Source organism: Eleutherodactylus coqui, chromosome 1 (assembly GCF_035609145.1).
Source record: "Eleutherodactylus coqui strain aEleCoq1 chromosome 1, aEleCoq1.hap1, whole genome shotgun sequence".
NCBI lineage: Eukaryota > Metazoa > Chordata > Amphibia > Anura > Eleutherodactylidae > Eleutherodactylus > Eleutherodactylus coqui.
The window spans coordinates 487,590,967-487,610,660 of NC_089837.1; the positions used below are offsets into that span (position 1 = coordinate 487,590,967).

General features: G+C 41.8%; 1 protein-coding gene across 1 annotated transcript in view; it reads left to right on the forward strand.

The window, feature by feature from the left end:
• GUCY1A2 (guanylate cyclase 1 soluble subunit alpha 2) overlaps nt 1–13,607 on the forward strand; it is a 193,611-nt gene extending 180,004 nt beyond the window's left edge. The window contains exon 8 of the mRNA XM_066586260.1: nt 8,388–13,607. Coding sequence (XP_066442357.1) covers nt 8,388–8,595 — 208 coding nt within the window. The 3' untranslated portion in view covers nt 8,596–13,607. The remainder of the gene's footprint in view (nt 1–8,387) is intronic.
• Nucleotides 13,608–19,694: the final 6,087 nt, after the last annotated feature.

The window sequence follows — 19,694 nt, forward strand, 5'->3', positions numbered from 1 at the left end:
AATGAAAACTGAAGATATTATATCAAGATCAGCAGAAAGCAAAATCTAAATTATGTTCCTAACTATTTCGTAAGCACTTCCAAATGGGATCCAATGAGTTAAATTGCATTCTCTATTATGCGTTAATACTTTTAACTTCATTCCCCACACTTGTGTCTTGATCTTGTTTCTGCTTTACAAAAGATGATTGAAGAGATTAAGTAGAACACTCTACCAAAGTAATCAATTTTCATCACCAGAAAGTAAAAATGTGCTGGACGTGATCGTAAGACATTTAGCATTCCATAGCGAAAATGAGAAGCACGTTTTATGTTCTTTTCCTTTAAAGGAGTCACAGTTCTGTGCAAGTTTCTGAACATTTTAATATTCTACTGTGCTATTTCCAAAAATAGTAATTTTGTTTTTGGATGAGTTTACATTTCAAGTTTCTTGACAAGTAGCTAATGAGGCCTGAAGTTCTTGTGGGATCTTTCATACTACTTTTTTGCTCAGACTTTACCATGTGAGCTGTACTGAGAAAGTCTATGAGTGTGTGCTTGTATTCTCCATATATCTGGTACACTGCATTTTATTGTTGACCAACTAAGAGCCAGTTGAGTTTTCTGATTAAAATCCCAAAGGCAGCACCCCTGGACTGGACCTGAACTGAACCTACCCTATAGGTCTCAATTTTGGCAGGCTTCATTCCTGGCATTTTGGGCCAGAAAGAATAGCACAGTCCACCATGTTATTCTTTCTTTCCATGTTCTTCTAGGGAAACCTGTCAAAACACAGACCTACTGGTATTCATTTCAGAAGTTTTCATTAACGGCTGAGATAGATTATGTTCAGATCCAGGATGCTGTGGGATTTTAAATAGAAACCCCTATGCGATGCCTAGAAAGAGGCCATAACAAGGTCTGAATGGAGCCAAGGCCTGGTTTTGTACTTTTTCTATCTTGACTTCTATCCTGGCCTTACACAAGACATCCTTTGGGAACCAAACTGGAAGCAGAGAGTGGATCTGGTCTATTAATACAGAACAGGGGAAATGCAGATGCAACATACTGTAGGATCTTTTCTTTGGTCAGCTGTTTTCTACTGAAGACCTACTCGAATTTGTAACCTGTTGGCATTCTGAAGTGAGCTTTCCAAAGTGAATCAATAAGATGTGGCATATAACAGGCCACAATTTTATTTTTTGGCAACCCTTTGGCGATGATATACCCCTTCCACCAGTCAAGTAAGAAACCAAAGAACTTCGGTCTCTTTCAATAGGAGTCTTTGATGAAGACCATCAATAATTAACATTGCCAACCTTTTGCATTATAAGGTGTAAATATACCAAAATAAAAGGAAATATAAGCTCTCAGGAGTGCAAGGAGATCCAGAAGTGTCCTTCAGATAATAACTCCAATTCTTCAGTTAGGGCATAGACCTTTTACAGGCAGGATATTTAGTCTAATGTATTTACCCTATCAGAATCAGACTGCATCAACCCTTTAGGGTAGCCCTTCTTATTAAATCGCTCCTTTGAAACCATGGATTGTTTCACAAAGCTAGACATAGAGGTACATTTCCTCTTCACCCTCTTAAATTGCCCTTAAGGGATATTGATTTTCCATTTTTTGGACTACAACTTTGGAAGGCCAAAGTACTATAATTGTATCAATTAATTTAAAATGCATTTCTATGAGTATTCGATCCCCTTCCTCATACAAACTTAAATCCAGCCCCCAATTATTAGTGTTCAATTTTTGAATAAAAAGTTGTAAATCTAATAATGATCCACCCCAATCTTGTCCCTTTTGGTGATGCATGCTTCTGCCAACGTGTGCTTCCTGAAATCGGAACATACGCTGCCATGTGATGCCCGAGAGACATGCCTCCTCACACTGACACCAATGTTGAAGGTCGATATTCGACTTCTTTGAATAGGCCTGTTTAGTATTTGATTACTATGATTAAGAAAGGAGACTGTCGGCTATCTGAGCCCTCCGAAACACGTTGCTTATGCTATACAGACCCTGTATAACTACAATAAAGACCTCTTGCCTATTAACCATGATGATACTGGCTCTGTATACCACACCCATTTGCTCATGATTGTGGTCTCCAGCTCCTTTGAGCTGGAGACACAATGCGTGCCAGACACCGTGCTTCTGAAACCGGTGCGTGTGCAGTAATGCCCCTAGCTATGGCCATTAGCCTTGTTCATGTCACCTTGTATGTATCGATTCCGGAAGTGCGCTGCAAGAACAGTATATGAAATGCGTGGTGTCTCCAGCTTTAAGGAGTTGGAGACGTCAGTCAAGAGCCAAGGAGCTATGGCTTGTGCCGATGGCGGAGGTAAGAGTCCAGATCAGTCCCGTGATTAAAACATCCATCGGAACGGTTGAAGCTAATTTGCATACCACCCATACCACATGAAAAATGAGATTTTGGAGTTATGGAGTAGCTGTGCAAAGAAATATTAGCATGGTTACACTTCTATGTATATCGCCTATTTTTGATTACGTTTGATTTATGATGTTTCTTAGTGATAAATTTATTTTAAAGCCCCTCACTACCAAAAATCATGCCTGCCCCCCTCTACCTAGCAATCCAATGGACATTGGAAAGTGAAATTGGACCTGCATTGTTCCAGTCAGTATAAAGTTATTACATTTACTGATTTTTTGGAATTGGAACAGTCTGCCTCACGAGTTCTCTATGAAATGTAACGTAATATGACTTGTAACATACAATTAGTACATGTATAACCAAGTTTTATCCGGAGAACAAGTCAATGGGATGTAGAACAACATATTTATTATTATTCAGAGGGGGATAACATTTCCAGGAGATTTTACTTTCAACACCGTCATAGCCTTCAGCTGTGAGACTACAACAATTGCTCATATTACAGATAATTATAGCACTTCTTTAAAAGGATGAATACTAATGATTTTTTGCCAAGCTAATTGCTCTTTTTTTATTTTGCATCTATTTCCCGTGGTGAGAAAACTGCACAGGAGGCCCTCTAATTACCTCTACTTTTGGTATCGCTCACCAACTCCCCCCAAATCCCCAAATGTCTCTCCCACCGGCTATATGTAGATGATAATCACTACATTATGCTGTTTTCAGGTGATAGCAAGATATATTCTTCTCAGTGTGCTGTTAGATATTCCAAAATATATCAAGAATCAATTTGCATTCAGTTATACTTAGAAGCTAACTCTCTCTGGAAAAAGCATACTAAATGCGATAATTGAATTAGTTCAAGGGGTTATTCACTTTAAACAATCCCCGTTTTTATTTACAGGGGTCACTTAGAAACTATCTGATCACAGTATTTCTGCTGCTAGGAATCAAGTATAATCAGTGGGGTAACTTAGCAGGAAGTGTCAAATTCTCCTACAATGCCCCCGCAGGTTAAACAAAGCATTACATGATGCCCATCGGAATTAATGTTTTGTTGATGTTATCCAAGGATATTTTAGTACTGTGTTTATTCAGTGTGATTTGCATATTAGTACTGTATGAAAACAAGCAAATCTATTTTTTTCAAGCTGTTTCTCCCATTGTGGTTCCTATAGTTTAGGGACATTGAAAGACATAGATTGAAGCTCCTCAGTAGTGTTGAGCAAACTAAACTAGCTGAACCCTGTCTCAGGTAGAACTTTGCTAAAAATTCATTTTGGCATGAACCCAAACCAAGCTTTTAGTAAAGTTCTAGCTGAAACAGGGTTTTACTGGTTCGGTTCGCTCAACACTAGTCCTGAAAACTAGTGTACGAAAACACTGCCTAGGATCCATAAAAGGCCACTACAAAATCAGATGACAAGTTTTGGAGAGTCAACAGTTTGTGTAATCAGCATCTCACAGACCAAAATCTTCAAGCTCAACTTAATGGCGGAAAAAGTAAAGTTTCCTTTTCAACTGTGAAGTGAAGACTTCTACCTGCAAGTTTGAGATGAAGCATATCAGTAAGAAACCCACGAAGATTTGAAAATAAAGACTTGCCTGGACCAAGCAGCACCTCTAGTGAACTACTGAAGAGTGGAAGAAAGTCTTATGGAGTAATGAATCAAAATTTGATCTCTTTGGTGGATGACACTGGGTTTTTGTATGTCGTTGAGTAGGCGAAAGGATGGTTTCTGAGCATGTGACACAGAGTCTTTTGTTGGGTCCACAGTTGGCAACTTGCACAGGGCGACTGGCACATTTGACATTTTCATATTCCGTGCAGTACTCTCTGGTGTACGCCCAGTTGGCCAAGGGTTCATGTAACAGCAAGACAATAGTCAAAATATTCTTCAGAACTACTCAAGACAAGAATAAGTCGCTAGACTTTAAAGAATAGAATAGCCTGCTTAGTTTCCAGACTTAAACCCAGTTGAGTTTGTTTGGGACTAACTGAACAGAAGGGTGAAAGCAAAGCAACTTACAAGTGCGGCACATTTGTGAGAACTTCTGCAACAATGCTGGGAAGAAAGTTCAGCAAAATATCTCAATGCAATTGTAGAAAGAATGCCTGGATTGTGTAAAGCTGATATATCAGCGAGAGGAGGCTACTTTGAAGAGGCAAAAATCAAGATTTAATCTAGTGAAGCAAAGTTAAGGCTCTCTCACTTAGGCCGCCTGCACACGAGCGTTCCGGATTCCACTCGCGGATTTTCACGCGCGTATGGTACCTAAATGTGCTTGCGGATAGGTGCGGATGCGTGAAAAATCACGCGCGGATATACGCGGATGTGTTGCGGAAAAAAACGCGCAGAAAAATCCGGAAGACACCCTTATTGTAAACCCAACCCCTAGAGAACTGCCCATTCCCTGGAAAACAGCTTAAAAACCAACACCCAGACTCCGTTCTGTCCCTCTTGCTTGTGTGAGCACTGTTAAATTATTCTGGCAACATGCTTTCACCCGGTGGGCATGGTTGATCCATGTAACTTTTTTCGGACGTACTGCGGTAACGGAGGAGGAAGAGCCCCCCAGGAAAAAAAGGAGGTACTGGGTGCACCCTGGCTGGTGTCTGCTGGCTGCTCTCTGGTAGATGAGGGGACTGAAAGGACAGATCTGCAGTTGAAATGTGCCTGTGAAGCTCTGTGCTGTGTGCTGGGACGCCTCCTACCATGCCTACTTCCTGTAGTCATAGCAACCAGTGACTTCATCCGCAGCTGCACTCCGGATGTACTGCGTGAAAAAACGCACCCATTCACTTGTATTGGAGGCTTCACGCGCATGATCCGACCAAAATTAGAACAGGTCGCAGATTTTTTCACTCGCGTGAAAAAACGCGATACACATCCGTCCGTCTGGGGACAACTGCGGATCCTCATAGGAGTATATTGGCTGCGGTCTGGGGCGGATTATGTGCCTAAAATCACGCGCTTGAAATTCTGCTCGTGTGCAGGCACCCTTAGGCATTTTTTACCGCCTATTACACACGTGGGTTCAGCGAGCATAACTAACTCTACATTACTTTCAACAGCGCCTCTCACACACGGCACACATTGCGTACCGTTGCATGCCCCCCCGCATGGGAAATATGCCTGGGAGAAAACACCCGTGTGAGAAAGCCATTAGTCCATTATTTTTATTTATCTTATTCTTAACATGTTTATTTTGTTCTATGCTTTTATTTCAAATTACATTTTGTGATTTAAAACTGTGTCGATATCACTAGAAACTGGAAAAATTTTGATCTTCTAAAACTTTTGACCGGTAGTGCACATGAATCTAATTTCATTAGTTTCCACTGACAAGGAGGAGTAAATATCTGTCCCTGGGTCACTGTGTACAAAAAGAGCATATTGGAAAAATACTGCAACATTTTGCATTACGGTTTTCTTACACACTCACACAGAGGTGTGGAAAAATTCATAGGATCACATTAAGGCCCTTTTACATGGGCCAATAGTCTTTTGAACGACTGTATGAGCGCTGACGTCACCCCTAAGGTCATCAGCGCTCGTGCAGTGCATTTAAACTGAAAGACTTTCCACCTGCTCGTGGGCTTCTCGTCCGCTTCTCGCTCAGTGCTTCACCTCCTACGGGAAGCACTCAGCGGGGAGCATTTACACAGGGCGAGAAGTCAGCGAGCTAACGAGGTTTTTTAAGCTGACTGAAAAGGCAGCTTAAACTACCACGAATGATAAGTGAGTGACTTTTCCCGCATTCACACTGAACGATTATCACTCAAATCTGTTCATTTTTGAGCGATAATCATTGCGTGTAAATGGGCCTTTAGCAGGATATTATGCATCCGTGTCACTTAGATCTGGTAAACCAGTATCACTTCATAATCCGGTCATGTACATGATCTCTAACAAAGATGAGGAAATGGCATAGCCACATTGTAATACTTCACTCTACAAAGTGTAAAAAGGCATAGGGTTGGAGAGGATGATGGTTAATGTAGCTTAGCATGTATGGGGCCTTTCACACGGGCTGATTATGGCACAAGTGTCCCTATGAATGCTTGCTTGCCCGACAAGTAGGTCTTGTTCGTTCACTGGCTGTGTAGTTTAGATGAAAAAAAAAATGCTCGCCGAGGAGATTGCAGACGATCAGTGACAGCTATATGGGGACGAGCGGTCATGGTAACAATCAGTCATCCATATAGAGCAAATACTCTGCCCAAGTACATGGAGGGAATGTGCTCTGACCGACATGCTCATTGCCAGTCAGTGGTTATTAGCATGGGCAGTTTGTCTTCCAGTGTAAAAGGATGTTAAAGGGTATTCCGGGCATTTATCTCCTTACAATACTGATCACCTATCCTCAGAATCTAGTAGTTGATCGGGGAAGATCCGCCGCTCAGAACCCCCGGAGATGCCCTGATCTCAGCTCTCACACTAACAACAGTGGGTTGAATGTTGACAGCTCTGCACTGGAATGAAGCCGGAACTACAATATCATGTGTAACTCCCATTGATTCCAGTGAGAGTGAAGCCTCCTTTTACACTTCTGGTTGGAACCAGAAGTGTAATAGAAGACTTCCCTCCCAATGAGTTCAATAGGAGCTATAACTCTCTCTGGATCTAAGATCTCTGGACCATTCCTCCAAAATATCACCGACTGTCTGTCCGCTGTCTCTAACACTATGTCCTCCCTTTTTCTCAAACTAAACCTCTCTAAAACTGACCTCCTTGTCTTTCCACCTTCTAACCGACCTCCCCTCAACATCTCCATTCCAGTGTCTGGCACCATCATAACCCCCAGACGGCATGCCCGATGCCTTGGGGTCACACTGGACTCTGACCTCTCCTTTGCCCCCCATATCCAATCTCTGGCCCAAACATGCCACATGCACCTCAGAAATATTGCTAAAATACGTCCGTTCCTAACCACGAACACGCTAAAGACGCTCATCGTTGCCCTCATCCACTCCCGGCTTGACTACTGCAACTCGCTACTCATTGGCCTCCCCCGCACTAGACTCGCTCCACTCCAATCCATACTAAATGCAGCAGCTAGACTCATTTTTCTATCCAGTCGTTATTCAGACGCCTCTGCATTATGCCAGTCGCTGCATTGGCTGCCCATCCACTGCAGAACTAAATTTAAACTCCTCTACCTCACTCACAAAGCTCTGCATGGCGCTGCGCCACCATACATCACCTCCCTACTGTCAGTACACCACCCAGCCCGCTCACTCCGATCAGCTAACACACTCAGACTAAACACCCCTGTAATACGAACCTCTCATGCTTGCCTACAGGACTTCACCAGAGCAGCACCCATCCTCTGGAATGCTCTACCCCAAGGCATCCGGACAATTCCCGATGCACGAAATTTCAGACGTGCCTTAAAAACGCACCTCTTCAGGGAAGCATACCAAATCTCCTGACCTAGTCCCTCGCCCCTCCCTATGGTGCTCCACCCTGTTTGCCTTCTAATAAATGATCTGTACATGAAATTTCCTAATGCCTGTGTTCCCCACCCCCTGCACCTCCTGTACCACCCTCAACCCATTTGTGTCTAACCCAATGTACCTTATATTGTAATTGTTGTATTGTTCTGCATTTATCCATGCCTGAAAGCGCTGCGGAATAAGTTGGCGCTATACAAATAAAGATTATTATTATTATATAACTTCTATAGCACTTCTGACCCCAATGTGGACATCCAACCCCACTACTGTGAGTGCGTAGGCTGAGATCAAGTAATCGCAAGACGTCCTGAGTGGTAGACCTGCGCTGATCAAGTACTGATGACCCATCCCAAGGATAGATCATCAGCAATGCTATGGGTTAAATGCTCGAAATACATCTATGTTGAGCCATCTTCCCTCTAGGCACTTAGGCTATTGGTCTGTGTATTAAATCCCAAGTGTAGAATGATCTGCAATTACAAATGCTGTCTCGATCCTGATCTGTATCTCAGTCAGTCATTCTTGTTCTCTCTTTTCTCCGCAGGCTTTTAAAGGCTGAAGAATCTTTTACATTTATTCCTCGGTCACGTGAGGAGCTTCCAGAAAACTTTCCAAAGGAAATTCTTGGGATCTGTTATTTCTTGGAGATGGATAAAGGCCAAAAACAGCCAAAGCATCCCTTAACAACTGTCCGAATGAGAAAGGTTTCATACAACATTGGCACTATGTACCTAAGGGAAACGAGCGTATGAAACCTTTTATAGATTGAAGACTATTAAAAAAGAATTTAAAAAAGCACAAGCCCTTAACCGGGTCAAGACAGGAGTGTAGAGAATCTACTGTGCCATTAACTGCAAAGAACACAGCAGTGAGAACTCTGCATCAAGCCAGGCAATAATTACTAATTTTGGTGGTGATTCACGGGTGTCTGGAAACCCAGCATGGAGGAGAGAACCCCAAATTCCTTCCCTGGTGTTTCCATTTGAACAATAAACCATCTCACCCCAAAATACTCGATCTAGGAGTCAACAAGATTATCACACTATTCATATACTTCTATGATAGACTTGCCATATTAGGTTCTATTTGTTACAGTGTCCGTACACATAATTCTCCATCTGCTTGTAGACATTCACAATGTGAATGGCAGCTATGTACCCGGTCACAACTTCATAGCCAAACTCCACAATGACATGCGATTGTTAATTAAGTGGCCTATGATACTCATTTCAGTCTGGAATAATAGCATGGAATGATGGCCAATATGCTGATGTCGCTGAGATGAATTTGTTGGTGAACTGTTCTTTTATAGCTTCAAGTCAATGACCAACTTTGAACCCTTCTTTTGAATCCAAATTCTTTACTGAATCCAAATTTGAATCTCATATTTCTGCTACAGAGTCCAAGTACCCTGTTTCCCTTCATATAAGTTGGTAGATAAAATACTGGCTGCCTGCAGCCACCACTAGGGGGAGCTACCTGAAGACTGAGTGGTAGAGGTAGCATTGAACACAAGCATAAATCTGTATGTAATATATGATACTAGTAAAGTGTCAGGTGCGCAGCCTCTATTACTCAGTGACACCAACAGAGGAGACACCCCACCTGAAAATTAATTAGCATTGGGTGCTTAATTTAACAACACCAAATGGGGAATGAGGAGGCTGGTAAATGCGTCAGAATAAGCGAGGAGCTGGATGTAAAGGTTTGCAATCCGTTTTGGCTGTGTGAGGTCATGATAGGTCCATTTTAACCCTTTCCAATCCACTGTCTGACGTCTTTAGACATTCTGATTGAAAGCTGTACAGCTCCGATGTCGGAAGACATCCAGCAGGGTATTCTTACCGTATATTACTGACCTGCTCTGTTGTCGAGGGCCTCTCCAACATGTCCCATACCACAGTACTGGCTCTAGCCAGCAGATGGCGCCATTGTATAATGGCAGAAAGAGGAATCCGACTAGGAAACCCTGAATCCAAATTGGATTGCAAAGGGTTAAAGGGAATGCCTCTTCAAGACAACCTCCATTCATATGTCCTATAGGCATCAAAGAGGAACATCTCTATATGTCAGAGTCATTCTGTAAGAGCTGTTCCTATTCTTGCAGACTTAAAGGGGTTGCCTGGGACCTGTCCCCGGGATAGGTCATCCATAGTTGATCGGCGGAAGTACTCCACACATAATCCCCACCAAGTAGTTGTTCACTGGGCCTGTTGTCAGTGTGCCCAGTGCTGGAAATAGATAGTGCTGTCAACATTGCAGTGCTCCGGGTTGTTACTATAGGCACAGCTTCCATTGAATTTACTAGGAGCTGTGACTGCAGTACCAACCTGGGCCACTGCAATATAAACAGCACTGTGTGCTTCAAGCACTGACCGCATCCCGACAAAAAGCTGATCGACAGGAATCCCAAGCAGCAGATCGCCGCTAATCAACTACTGATGACCTATCCAGATGATAGTTTGCCAGAAGTAAAGGTCCTGGACAACCACTTTAAACCATCGATGGAATGATTTTTGTAAATCATGTGAAACAAAATGATATAATCATTCAGTGTAAACTAGACCAGCGTTTGAATGACCAACGATAATTTGTCAGCTGATCACTACAGGAGCCACATTTTGACAGGGGCTTTATCTGAAGCGCTGACCCCTGTAAATGTATAAAGAGAAGTTGGGGATTTGGAACTCTGTCACAAAGAAAATGAGGCAAAAACTTTATAAAGACTTAATTAGCACAACATTCTGGATTCAAAAGGTTGAAATCCTCTTTAACCCTTTCCAATCCACTGTCTGACATCTAAAGACATTCCGATTGAAGGCTGTACAGCTCCGATGTCGGAAGACGTCCGGCAGGTATTCTTACTGTAGATTACTGGCAGCTCTGTTGTCGAGGGCCTCTCCAGCATCTCACATACTACAGTACTGGTTCTAGCCAGCAGATGGTGCCATTGTAAAATGACAGAAAGAGAAAGCCCCCTAAGAAACCGTGAATCCAAAATAGAATTGCAAAGGGTTAAGATAACTCAAAAGTTTGACCTACGGATTTACTCAGCAAGATATAGTCATAAATTGTATTAAACAGTAAATTGACAAACTCACCTCCGCTACATCGGTGCAAGTAGCAAAAAAGTTGCTTAAAACTTTTCAGAACATCGTACTTTAGTGCAATACTAAGCTATCATGACCCTTTGGAACCATGTGGTTGTGTTCAATGTGGAGTTTTGCTTTCTGGGTGTTTTTTTCTTTTTTTTCGTATGTAAGCAGGATTTTAGCAGCATGTGTAGAACGTTGACTATTTTACTTATGTTCAGGTCAATATGCGACATCACACCAGTATAGATGGTAAGGAGATAACCGACCACCATAGCATCTGAATGTAATTTCTAAATGCTGTCCTACAATAAACAGGAAACATTTTTCTGACCATTTATAAGGAAATATTTAACCTTTCATGAACTCATCGGTGTATATATAGACATAGGAAGAAACATTTTTACAGTTTTAGACAAATTCATATCTTACATCCTTTTCATGTTAGTAGCCCAAGTGGCATTTATTACTCATATTATATGTATTTCATCCATGGAAACATATGAAGACGGCATAAAGTCTTCTACAACGTTACGTGGGTATTGTAATATTTTTGCTAAGGTCCTCAAAGAAACTTTTGGGTTTTTGCTTCCCCATGCTCAAATGTAGATTTCCCATACATAGACAGGTCGCTATCTCTGCCAAGGTCAGCATAATCCTCTCATGCTGCTGTTATTATTATATAATCTAATTAGCAATGTGATGTTTTATCCCCACCCACACCATGGCATTGCCCCTGCCATGTGCACCATGTTAAATACAAACATAAACCCATGAATGAATAGGTCACTTTCTCCCACAAAATCAGCACACTCCTCTGCTGCTGCTGCTTTCTTCAGGCAATCTGATTGGGTAAAAGGGGTTACCATTCACACCCACTTTATAAATCTGATATCTGCTCTGATCGTGCTAATATACTGTATAATATCACTGCATTCTGCAGGACCGGCATACTCCTCTCCAGTTGCTGTCGTCATTCCTATGCAGTAATTGGCTGCCAAGTGTTCTGTTTCAACCTAATTGTCAAAAGACATTGTCTCTGGCAAAATGCAACCTTTGCCTCACAAACATAATCATGTCATTGAACAGGTCACTGCCTCCCACCAGATTAGTATATTCTTCTCCTCCCACTGTTTTTGCCAAGGTCCTCCAAAATTTTTGATTTTTGCTTCCCCATTCTGAAATGTAGTTTTCACATGCATGAACTGGTCAGTGTCTCCCACAAGGTCAGCATAATCCTCTCATGCTGCTGCCATCATCACAAAATCTGATTAGCTTCATGATGTTTTATCTTCACCCACACCATGACGTATGCAGCATTTTCCTTACAAACATAAATACATGAATGCAAAGGTCACTTTCTCCCACAAAGTCAACATTCTTCTCTCCTACTGCTTTCTTCATTAAGGCAATATGAGGTGTAAAGGGAGTCCCATCGACACTGACTTCTGTTCTTTTGACATGTTGCCTTGACCTTACTAATATATTCCCTTAAAGGTCACTGGCTTCCACAGGACCAGCATACTCTTCTCCAGCTGCTGTCATCATTCCAACGCACCAATTGGCTGCCACGTTTTCTATTTCCACACACTTGAAGACATTGTCCCTGGCAAAATGCAGCTTGCACCTCCCAAACATAAGCATGTCAGTGGACTGGTCACTGCCTCCAACCAGATCAGCATAATCTTCTCCTGCTGCTGTCATTTATTGTCTGAGCTATTTGGCTATAACATAATCTTACCATACGCCCACACTACCATTTATCAATGCTTTGGTCATATGTAGCACCGTCCTCACTAACATAACCACATGACTGAACCAGTCACTGCCTCCTGTAAGATCAGGACACTTCTGCACTGTTGCCATCCTCATTTCTACAAACAGATTAGCTACTAATGCACCCAACTTATGATATACCCATTCACACGAATCCAACTAAATTCATAATATTAAAATAACCATCTTGATGGTGCCCTGGTGATGAAGTGATCATAGTAGATCCATATTCTATAAGCCCCAGTGATTAGCTGTCATCACAGGGGAAAGCTCTATGTGATGATCATTTTTGTTGCCGCTATTAGAGCGGCAGAAGTCATATTAAAGTATTAGAGAATGTTTGTATATAGTACATATTTACCCTTAACAGCGCACCATGTGGTTAAACAAGGGATTGCTAGTAGAACTCCAATGAAAACTTAACCCATGTACAAATTAGGCAGGGGTCACACGTCCATAAGCATGAAGAACCGCGGGGCTCCTGCAGCGTTTTACAGCTGTGAAACGGCTGTGTCTGGCAGCAAAATTGTACTGCGCATGACCGCGTACTCAAGCAGGTGGTCACGCGCAGTACGCCTGCTTTGTATTTTTTTTATCTATATTTCCAGCTCCATCGCTTAGTGATGCCGCGTATATCTGCAGCCCATACGCAATGTAATTGCATTTGGGCTCCGGGGATATATGTGAGAATAGAGAACAATGGGCTTTATTTCAGGTATATATGTGGCAAAATAGCGAGCTGCAGTGTATCACACAGGCGTACACAGCCCACGTAATATGCGATTCCCATGCGGTCGCGTGAGCCCTGCCTTACTGATAAAAATGAAGACACAAAATAATCAATTGGAAATTACTGGATATTCTTTAGCTTCTGTAATACATGGGTTAAAAATAAGAATAGCATAAATGAATAACATTTCATACATTAACATTAGAGATGAGCGAGTATACTCGCTAAGGCACATTACTCGAGCGAGTAGTGTCTTAGCCGAGTATCTCCCCGCTGGTCTCTAAAGATTCGGGGGCCGGCGCGGGAGACAGGTGAGTTGCGGCGGGGAGCGGGGGGGGGAGAGAGGGAGAGAGAGATCTCCCCTCCGTTCCTCCCCGCTCTCCCCCGCCGCTCCGCGCGGGGAGATACTTGGCTAAGGCACTACTCGCTCGAGCGATGTGCCTTAGCGAGTATACTCGCTCATCTCTAATTAACATACAATACGTTTTATTTTAAATACACTAATACCCCGGCTATAACAAATAATGAGTTAAAGAAACCAAACAAAAGTTTTGTGACAAAAATTAGAAACAATTTTGTTGAAATTCTATGACCACTTTAACTAAAAAATAATGGTGTGCACATGTGTGGCATTTATGTTATACTCTAGTGACATGTTGGCTAACCTTTGGATTCGATGACTGCCTGACAGCTGCATGTCATTGATTTCATTAATCAAACACAAGACTCAGCCAGTATCTCTTCCCGAGTTTTCCAGATTTGTTTTCCTATTAATATACGAACAACCTCCTAATTGATGTTCAACTTTACCCCACAAATGTTCCATTGGGTTCGAATCTGGAGATTGACTTGGCCACTCCATTACTTTAACATTTTGATCCAGGAGAAATGTCTTAATTTGGAAGATTGTTTTGGGTCATAATCATGTTGAAATCCCCGCCCCGTGGACATGTTTTTATTAGCAAATGGCAGTATATGATTTTGTTGGATGTCACAATTAGAGATGAGCGAGCGTACTCGGAAAAGCACTACTCGCTCGAGTAATGTGCTTTATCCGAGTATCGCTGTGCTCGGGTCTAAAGATTCGGGTGCCGCTGCGGCTGACAGGTGAGTCGCAGCGGGGAGCAGGGGAGAGTGGGCGGGAGAGAGGGAGAGAAAGATCTTACCTCCGTTCCTCCCCGCTCTCCCCTGCAGCTCCCCGCTCCGTGCCGGCACCCGAATCTTCAGACCCGAGCACAGCGATACTCGGATAAAGCAAATTACTCGAGCGAGTACCGCTTATCCGAGTACGCTCGCTCATCTCTAGTCACAATACATAAATCTGTCCATAGCTTCTTTTATTTATATTATCAGACCAGGACTGTTTCACAAGAAGTAACTCCACACCAAACCCATGTCCACCACCAAACTTTACCTGTTGGTTTAGGGTACCTAACAATAAATCACTGACCAATAGGGCGTCACACGTTGTTTCTGGAGTCAACTTTGAATAAGTTAAACTTAATATTTTCATCACGTCATAGACTGTTTGACCGCTTAGTCCAGTTAATGTGGTTCTTAGTGAACTCCAACTGAGCCACTTGTTTCTTTTTGGAAGCAAGTGGTTTTTCATACGCTTGACATGAAAAAATATTATTTTCCTCTGAAGGTCGGCAAACTATCCTGCTGCTAATGTTTTTGAGAACCAATAGATTTTTTAATGTTGGAAGCAGCATAAAGTGGATTGCATGTAAACATCCTTGCCATTCAACAATCCAGTCTCTGACTTGTTTTTTTTTGCAGCCTGCTGGTTCTTAGCTCCATCTTAAGTGTTCCAGTTTCTTGAAATCGTTGAAACATTTTTGTGTTAACGCAGCAATTCACACTGAACACTTTTCAATGCAGTTTTTCTCTGATCATTTTTAAACAGTACAACTATTCTTTGTTGCTCTTTAAGCTAAATGATGCCTTCTTGCCATATTTATCTCAGCCTATAATGCAAACACCCTTAGGACCCCTGTCCACGGGTGTTGCAAAGTTCCGCGGCAGATCTCCGCCACAGGAGCCGGCGCCTGGGAGCAGGAGCTGCCGCCGATTCTCCACCGGTCAGCCCTATCTGATAGATAGGCTGGCCGTGGAGAATCGGGGCAATTCGCAGCATGCTGCGAATCGCCTGCCGCGAGCGGAGAATCGCAATGATTCTCCGCTTGTGGACAGGTGTCGGTGCTTTCTACAGCAATGCAATGTTTACCACTGGTGAATACACGTCCGCGGACAGGGGGCCTTATATAGCACATACATATTCCGCAACACTTTACATCATTTTATAATGCCTTCTTTTCCATTGTGGATCACAATTTTTAATTTTACCTATTAGCATATTTTTGGAAACCTATGTAAATACAGGGAAAATATACAAACTCCATGCAGATATTGTTCTTGTTCAGATTTGAACCCAGGACCCCAGCGCTGCAAGGCAACAGTGCTCACCACAATCAATACCGTCAAAAAGGAGATTAAACTTAATAATTTTTTTAAAGCACCAACATATTCAGCAGCACCAGTTTATAAGCACTTTCCATAAACTTGGCCAAACTTGGTAGTTTACATTGCAGGCTTGGCTTATGGTGTTTCCTAACTTTTGTGCCAAAACTTTTACTTGTTTTCTCCGACTCAAGGTTAATTGTAGCCTTTGTATTCGTATATTCACAAAAAAAGCTTATTGTATGTTGATGTATGAAATTGAGAGGTCACTCTTTTACTAGGAGGATGGAGTTAATGGAAAATTCTGGAAAATTTGGTATGAAATACCTGCGAAGCCTCTGGTTTGATTAATCAAATTAGTAGCACTCAGATGCCACGCAGTCATCAAATACAAGAGTTATCCAACATCTTACTAGAGTCTAACAAAAATGGCGGACACGTACACACCATATTTTTAGTAAAAGTGGTTATAGAATTCCAACAAAATATGTTTTCTAACTTTTGTCACAAAGTTTTTATTTGCCTTTTTCAACTCAATACTAATTGTAGCCTTTGTATCAATATATAAAAAAACTGCATTGATCTATGAAATGTTACAGCTTTATGCTATTTTTACTTTCAACCTACTGTTTCCCCGAAAATAAGACAGTGTCTTATAATAATTTTTGTTCGAAAAGGTTTAACTTTTTTTACATGTATAGCTGCCTGGACACTATTTAAATTGACTTTTTTAATTAACTGTTAGCAGGGCTTAATTTTGGAGTAGGGCTTATATTTCAAGCATCCTCAAAAAGCCTGAAAAAGCATTTTGCATCCTCAAAAATTCTGGAAAATCATGCAATGTCTTATTTTCAGGGTATGTCTTATTTTCAGGGGAACGGGGTATGTATCTCAGAATGTTAAAGAATATACAGTAATGCCTAAATGATTATTTTGTAGACTTTGTCAATAAGTATATATCCATTCACTGCCTAAATTAGATAAAAGTTTGTCTGCCAGCAGCCACCTTTCGGGTCTGATGACACACAGCGCTGATTGTATACCCTCAATACATTGAACTCACTAATAAAATAGTTGGCAAATCCTCCACAAGCGATGGTTGAAGACCGGCAAACTGTTATTCTTCAACTCTACTTCTGTGCAGGGGATTTGGAGTTCCATACTATGGAAATCCAAACTTCAATTGCTACAAGGAAACTAAGCGGTACATCATTTTGGACCTGTTTAGATGAAAATGAAATGATCTTCAGGGGTGAAGGTTGGTCTTGTCTTCGCATGTGAATGGAATTGAAGGGCGGTATTTGGATTGTAAACAATGTTGAGTCAGAATGATGAAGTTGGTGGAAAATGTAAAGTGCTAGATAGTAAATGAACATGATAAAGACTGGTAAGTGAGATGTATTTGTATTAGTATGATGATCTGAATGCATTAAGATGTTAATGAAAGTATACAAAGGCCAACAGGATTTAGAGGTCGGGGTCATTTAGATCTTCCACTTGAATAAGGCTCTTTTCACATTGCACCTGCTGCGTACTTTTACTGTATGCGCTAGGAAGCTACAGGCGCATACAGTAAATGGCCCGTACTTCACCCAAAGGAAGTAAAGTTGCCCTCTATTTGGGTTTTTATTTATCAGAGTCGCTTTTTTTATGACATACCCTGTTTCTCTGAAAATAAGACATACCCTGAAAATAAGACATAGCATGATTTTCCAGAATTTTTGAGGATGCAAAATAATTTTTCAGGCTTTTTGAGGATGCTTGAAATATAACCCCTACTCCAAAATTTAGCCCTGCTAACAGTTAATTAATAAAGTCTATTTAAATAGTGTCCAGGCAGCTATACGTGTAAAAAAAAGTTAAACCTTTTTGAACAAAAATTAATATAAGACACTGTCTTATTTTCAGGGAAACCCGGTAGAATAGTACTGCAAACCGTATTTTTCCATGCAAAGGCAGCATATGGGTAAAAACCTATAAGTCCAAGATTTTCATCAGACCTCTTCCAGACATGAACCTGTAATGCACACTGTAGACATAGTGTGAAAGGAGTCTTAGGGTACCTCTACATGAGGCAATCATCGTCAGTGTAAACAGGCAGGCACTCAACTATGAACGACTATCTGTTTGCAGTCAATAGAGGTGGGCTGATGGCTGGAAGAGATCCCCGACACCCCGCCTCCTTCACTGAGCACAGGAGCAACGGTCATTGGGACAACTGTAGGGTGCTTATGCGCTGACAGTTGTCCTGTGTATAGGTACCTTAGTCCATTCAAATGATAAAACAGACAACTAAGGTTTATAATACAGATGTATCACTAAGTGTATGAAAACCCAAATTCCATTCTTCCCTTCTGGTTAAAAGCATTGGTCTTCATAACAGAGACAGAAGTAATCCTAATAGCCATCATAAGCAGTGAGAGTCCACATTTTATTTCTGTCTATACCAAATCTAGACATTTTCATGCAGCGATAATATTGTATTCATCTATGTTCCATCTTTGTGCGCTTCTTGTTGTTAATTCTTGTATATTGAATTTTATGCTTTTTTGTATCTATACCTGCTTGAGCTGTTCATACAGATTTAGCAAGTGCTAACTCGACCTTTATCGTGCCAAGATGACTTAAAGGGGTTTTCTGGGACGGCATTATTGATGAGCAATCCTCCGGGTAGGTCATGAGTAGTTGATCAGCGAAGTCTGCTGTTCATGATTCCTGACCATTAGATGAATGAAGAGGCGGAAGTGTTCATGTGAGTCCTGCGGACTCTTCTCCTGCATGTGACATCATGGCCATCGGTCATATGGCCTGATGGCAGCTCAGTCCCATTCAAGTAAATACTGCTATACCAGACAGTGTATGGTGCTGCGCCTGGCATGGGCTGAAGTGACAGCAGCACTCACCTGAGGACCGCTGTCACTTCAATCAACTGATCGGTGAGGGTTCTGAGCACTGCACCCCAGCGATCAACTATTGATGTCTTGACCCTGAGGATGGGTCATCAATAGTGTAGTCCCTTCCAATGTACTACAATGCTGCAAATTGAGTTGTCGTGATGCGTCGGTCATGTTAACAATTGCTACATCTGTACATTTTATTTTATCGACACAGTAACTAATCATTAATGTTTCCCTGTCGAAAATGTTGGGAAGTAGAGTATAAGATTATATAGCATTATTTATATATTTCTACTACATGGACTTGTACAGTAAGATATTAATGTCACCTGTGCGTTTTCTGTATGTGACCTCCTATATATACGATGCAGGTAATATATGCCATAGTGTAAAATATTCTGTCATTTCCATGAACCAGTCATATGACCAAGGCACTGAAATACTGTATTACTGCTAATCAAGAGCCTTGTAACACACATGTAGCAGAAGTGAATTGGTCCTTTTTCCCTTTGGAAGCTGAATTATTTGTATATTTTGATAACTCGCTGCACTTTTGTGAAGGTCCACACTGGACTTCCATTTAATTGGTCTAAAATTTGGTGCCGATTCATTTTTAAAGGGGTTATCTAACCTCCAAAAGTTTCTTCAAACAGGGGGGTGGAAAAAGATAAAAATAAGTCATGCTGACTGCACTTGATCCCCCTCTGCTCCCGTTGCGCAGCTGCCCAGTCCCCAACTGGTCTCTGCTTCCTGCTGCAGCGATGACATCACTGAAAACAGGGGCATGTGACCGCTGCAGCCAATCTCTTTGAACTGCCAATCAATTTGGTCAGTGATTAGCTGCAGAAGTCACATGTCCCATTATCAGGATGTCATCCCCGCTGCAGAAGGAA